Source organism: Ovis canadensis, chromosome 18 (assembly GCF_042477335.2).
Source record: "Ovis canadensis isolate MfBH-ARS-UI-01 breed Bighorn chromosome 18, ARS-UI_OviCan_v2, whole genome shotgun sequence".
Classification (NCBI taxonomy): Eukaryota; Metazoa; Chordata; class Mammalia; order Artiodactyla; family Bovidae; genus Ovis; species Ovis canadensis.
In genome coordinates, this window is record NC_091262.1 from 59,228,995 (window position 1) to 59,235,022 (window position 6,028).

The window sequence follows — 6,028 nt, forward strand, 5'->3', positions numbered from 1 at the left end:
AGTTATTATACTTTGTAACTCTAGAGTTTCTTTTTAGGTTTTCTATCTCCTTATTGACATTCTCTGTGTCTTCTTTTAGTTCTTTAACCATCTTTTTGACAGTTATTAAACAGTCTTTGTGTAGTAGGTCCACCATCTGTTTTTTCTCTGGTACAGTTCTGTTGGTGTGGGTTTTTTCTTTGAATGGGCCAACATTCCTGTTTATTTGTATGCCTTGTGATATTTTTTCTGTTGCTGTTGATAACATGGACATTTCATTTTTTTTTTTTTTTAAGTAAGAGAAACCATTTTAATATACACATTTTCACTTCAGTCAATTCAACAATGATTTTTAATAGGCATGCAGACCCATTTAGTTTGCTTCAAATTTATTTCTCAATATGCAGCAACCTTGCTAATGAGATAGTTGAGCTGAACTATTTATTCTTAAAGAGTACAATGTACCTTGTCCTCAAAGAGTTCTATCAACTTTAACATTTTCAAAGAGCCCTATGAGGCTGCTCAATATGGTAGTTTTCCCCTGAAATTTCCTATTTGGAGGATGGCAAAACAGTCTAGAATCTTCCCCAGTCTACTGGTTGCCTGTATTCATATCACAGCTTGGCTGGCTAAGAGGTAGAGACTGAATAATATGTAGATAGCCTTCAAGCCCAGCTGAGTGAGATAGCTTCATTTTTAGAAAGGAAACCAAGTCATGAACACCCTCCTAATAGTATGATTTGTTCCAGGGCTCTTTTAAGAAGGGACGTGATCCTCAGGCACAGGACTCTTTACGGCCTGCTGGAGTTTTCTGCTCCAGCCGGTGTTCTCTAGTCAGGTGGCTTACTGCACTTGCTGTAGGACTGAAAGCATGAAGTCTCTTGTCTACTTTCATAATTAGAGGTGGTGTTAGTCTTCTCATTTCCGGCCAAACGGATCCGACCACACTTTCAACCCTGGTGGCTGCACGTCTTCTTGAATAATACCAGCTCGATTTATGGCTTGTTCCTTCTTGTACTCCTCCAGCCGCATTAAGGGCCGGAAGTAGATGGGGTAGAAGGCGGCGCCGATCAGTGAGATGAAGCCGCCGAAAATGAGAGCAGTGCGCAGGTTCCGGGACATGGCTCCAGCCGGGGCTACCGGGACTCTCCTAGGGCCCCGGACTCTCCAAACCGGGCTCCCGCCGGCTGGCTAACATGGACATTTCAATATAGTGATATGATAACTCTGGAAATCAGATTCTCTCCCTTCCCCAAGGTTTGATGGCTTTTGGTTTTTATGGGGAGGGAGGTGGGATGGGTGTCTAGGAGGGAGGGGACACGTGTACGCCTATGGCCAATTTATGTTGATGTATGGCAGACATCATCACAATACTGTAATTATACTTCAATTAAAATGAGTTAATTTTTGAAAGAAAGGGCAAAAAAATCGCTCTAGTCTGTCTCTGCCAAAAATCAGCCTGAAATGTAGACTTATAGTCATCTTGGGTCTCTTTTTCCCTAGATTATAATTTAAAATTTTTTTTAATTAGAAAATTTGAAGTATAGTTGATTTATAATGTTGTGTTAGTTTCAGGTGTATAGCAAAATGATTCAGACATATGTATCCTTCAGATTCTTTTTCCTTATATGTTATTGCAATTCTCAGGTCTTTTTAAGTCTGTGTCTTTCCCCAGGCATGTGAGGTGACTTTCTCATTTCTCCTATATATACAGTTGCTTTTGAATTCCTGGTGTTTTGGTTCCCAAAATGGAGGATAAATAGTCTGTGCTGTGCTGAGAATTGAAACTGATGAAAGTAGTTTCATGGAAGTTACAAACATTCAGTGGACTCTAGAGTTTCAAAATAGTTACATCAGACAGATTCTACCAGCACAATTGTTGTCCAGGTGGGGAGACATATTCCTGGTGCTTCTTATCTATTATCTTCTCAGAATCCTCCCTTCAGATTTGATTTTTTAAATTGCAGTTTACTATCCCATAGTACATATTCTGAAATCATACCAAATTTTTAAGAACAAGGCAGGAGTATAAAAATATAAATGAAAAATTTTGGAATTGATGAGAAAGGAAAAGAAAGGTCACCTGAAGTGATAAGAAAAGATTATTTCAATGCCAGCATTACGGCTTGTGGTAGGCAGAACAATCTCTACCCTTACCCCAAGATGTCCATAATTCTCAGATCCATGTGAAAATTTGAGATGACATGGTAAAGGGGAAATTAAGTTTTCAGATGGAATTAAGGTTGCTAAGCAGATGATATTGAGATGGGGAGATGATCCTGGATTACCCTTGTGGAGCTAATGTAATCACAGGGTTACTTATAAATGGAAGAGAGAGGCAGAAGAGAAAGAACCAGAGATATGGCAATGTGAAAAGAACTCGGTTGATGTTCCTGGCTTTGATGGTAGAGCCAAGGAATAAAGATAGCCTTTGGATGCTGTAAAGAGGTGAGGAAATGAATTCTCTACTAGGGTGTCCACAATGAACATGAGCCCAGTGAGACTCATTTTGGACTTCTGACTTCCGGAACTGTTAGATAATACCTTTGTATTATTTAAGCCGCTAAATTTGTGGTAATTTGTCATGGCAGCTTCAGGAAAACTAAAAGGGGATGGACAGGAAGGAAAGCTGAAGGTAAGGAGGCAGTAAAGATCAAGGCCACTATTATAGGGCCAAAAGCAGTAAACCAGTTGAGGTTCTCAGCTCTACCAAATACCATCTGTGTGACCCAGATCAAGTTACGTAGCCTCTCTGTGTCTGTATATCTTAATTTATAAAAAGCAATAGTAATAACACCTCCTTACATGGCTGCTGTGATGATGAGATGAGGCAATCTATGGGAGACTTTAGGGCAGTGCCTTTGGTAAATCCTAATAATATGAGCTGCTGCTGCTGCTATAACTACTCTCACAGTTAAAATATATATATATATATATATGTATTTTTATAATTTATTTGGTTGCACAGGATCTTAGTTGCGGCTTATGGAATCTAGTTCCCTGACCAGGGATTAAGCCTGGGCCCCCTACATTGGGACTGTGGAGTCTTAGCTACTGGACCACCAGGGAAGGGCCTCTGGCAGCTTTTATATGTCTTTTTTGTTTTTCAGTGATCCAGTGTTTATTTACAAAATTATCTGTATAACATATACATACGTAGCCAAAATTCACTTTCCATGTGAAGTAATACAGATTAAAATTATATTAGAATTTTGTGTATAACAAGGTTTTATTTAAGTGAACATTCAGTTAAACCTGCCCTACTTCTAACCACATTTCAGGTAAGATGACTCCTGCCTTCCAGACAGGAAAACCAGACCATCACAGTGGAAGCAGTGTGAAGCCCGATTGGTGACCACAGCTCCAGGTTAGTGAAATGAAGTTTACTTCTTCTTAATCATGGTTACCAGGTACCAGTATAGAGTGCTGCTCTTTTCTTAAGTTTTTGGAGTGGTTCAGAACATATAGCTCTATAGGATATTAAATATGGCTCTAATGTTTGCAACTGATGATCGTCCTGATGTGAATTTTTTACTTGGTAGCCCTTCTAATTGGAAGTCTGCCGTTTTGTTTTGTGTGTACAATTTTACATAATTTAAACTTATAACTTGAAATAATTTTGTGGTCATAAAAGTTGCAAAAGTAGAAGAGAGTTCCCATGTATTCTTTACTTGGCTTCCTCCAATGATAACTGTTAGGGACCAAATGATGGGCTCTAGGACCTGAGTCATGTTTACCAGAAAGAGACAGGATATGTGCTCATCCTGCCTGGCCAATCATGTAACGCCAGCTACTCCTATAACTGAGACAAAGAACTGCCTGTATATAAGCCGCCATACTCCTTTGTTCGGGGCTCTTGTCGGATTCTCTTGTGTGGGATGAGACTTGGGCCCTAGTGCGCTAGAGATAAACTCCCTTCTTGCCCTTGTATTACAGTGGTGGACTTGCTCTCTCTCGGTGGGTTCGGAGATATGGGCTCGGAGCATAACAATAATGTTATCAAAACCAGCAAATTGATGCTGGTACAATGCTAACAATAATGAACTGCAGAGTTTTCTCAGATTTCAGTCTTTACATGTACTGTTTTTGTTGTTGTTGTTTGTGGTGCAATTCTATGACATTCTTTAAAATGTATATATTTGTATAACCACTGTCACAGCCAGGTTATTGAACTGTTCTGTTGCCACAAAGAAACACCCTTGTACCCCTTCTAGTCACACCCTCCTCTGTCACCAATGCCCCGCAATGACTGATCTGGTCACCATCACTATAATTTTGTCACTTCAAGAATATCATGTAAACAGAATTATATGTAAGATTATGAGATTGGCTTTTCTTTTTCACTGAATTTAAAGCCCTTGAGACCCATCCAGGTTGTGGCATTTGTTACTGCTGCTGCTGCTAAGTCGCTTCAGTCATGTCTGACTCTGTGCGACCCCGTAGACAGCAGCCCATCAGGCTCTGCTGTCCCTGGGATTCTCCAGGCAAGAATACTGGAGTGGGTTGCCATTTCCTTCTCCAATGCCTGAAAGTAAAAAGTGAAAGTGAAGTCGCTCAGTCATGTCCAACTCTTCACGACCCCATGGACTGCAGCCTACCAGGCTCCTCCATCCATGGGATTTTCCAGGCGAGAGTACTGGAGTAGGGTGCCATTGCCTTACTAAAATGGTCTTTTTTTTTTTTTTTTAACTAATGGGTAATATTCTATTATAAGGGTATACCACAGTTTATCCATCCACCTAATGAAAGATATTTGGTTTCTAGTCTTTAGCTCTTACAAATAAAACTGCTACAGGCATACCTGCCGGTATGCAGGTTTTGCTCCAGGTCTCCACAATAAACTGGATATTGCAATAAAGCAAGTCACATGAGTATTTTGGTTTTCCAGCTTATATAAAAGTTGTGTTTATACTATACCATGGTGTATTCAGTGTGCAGTAGCATTATGTCCGAAAGAATAATGTATATATCTTAATTTAAAGAATACTTTATCTTAGTTAAAAAATGCTATTTAGCTAAAAGATGCTAACTGTCATCTGAGCTTTCAGTGAGTTATAGTAGTAGCATCAGTGATCTTGGATCGCTGGTCATTATAACAAATATAATAATAATGGAAAGTTTGAAATATTGTGAGATGTACTAGCATGTGATATGGAGACATGAGTGAGTAAATGCTGTTGGAAAAATGGTGCAGATAGACTTGCTCAACACAGGGTTGTCACAGATCTTCAATTTATAAAAAATGCAATTATCTGTGAAGTGCAGTAAAGCAAAATAGTAAAATGAGGTATGCCTGTATAAAATTCATGTGTATTTTTTATGACCATAGCTTCATTTCTCTATAATAAATACTTAGGTTTATAAGATTTTTAAGGGTTAGGTAAGATCATTAATGTTAAGGTACTTTGTAAATGGCAGTGCTCAATTTAAACTTAAGGCATATTACTCTGAGTTGTATTAATCATGATAGATAGTGATAAAAGGCTGAAAAAAATATAGGAAAAGAGGTGATAAGAGTTGGTGGCAGATGGATGGGAACAGTGAACCCAGTTTTTGGGCTTTTCTTTTGGAGAAGATAAGATGATGTTTTTCAGGTAACAGAAGGTGTTAGATTCTGGGGCAGCCTTTCATACAATGGAAATGTGGGATTGAAGTAAGAACAAAAGGTTGAAATATCTTGGGACAGTGGTGATGCACCAGCCTCTGCAGGATGCCCACAGTTCAAGAGGGAATATTAATAGAAAGAAAGATGGACAGAGAGAGATTCTTTCCTACATCCAACAAATATTTACTGGGCCCCTGCTGTTTTCCACACATTAGTCAAGACCCTAGATACACCATGATGTTCGCTACCAGACAGGGTCCCTGCATTGATGAAGCTTATATGCTAGACAGAGCGCAATCTAAAAAAGTTAATGTATAAGATAATGTCAGGTGGTGATAAATGCTATGAATAAATTCCCTTCTTAATTCCCTACTTCCTAACCAATAAAAGAACTAGAAAGGAATTCCAGGGAAAGGAACTGGAGAGAGACTGGAGTTGCTCTTT

The 6,028-nt window shown here is 39.1% G+C and overlaps 1 protein-coding gene across 1 annotated transcript; it reads right to left on the reverse strand.

The window, feature by feature from the left end:
• Positions 1–313: 313 nt before the first annotated feature.
• LOC138423148 (small integral membrane protein 20) lies at positions 314–1,164 on the reverse strand. The gene has a single exon (XM_069558752.1). The coding sequence runs from the start codon at positions 1,099–1,101 to the stop codon at positions 898–900; it is 204 nt and encodes a 67-aa protein (XP_069414853.1). The 5' UTR covers positions 1,102–1,164; the 3' UTR covers positions 314–897.
• Between the last annotated feature and the right edge of the window lie 4,864 nt (positions 1,165–6,028).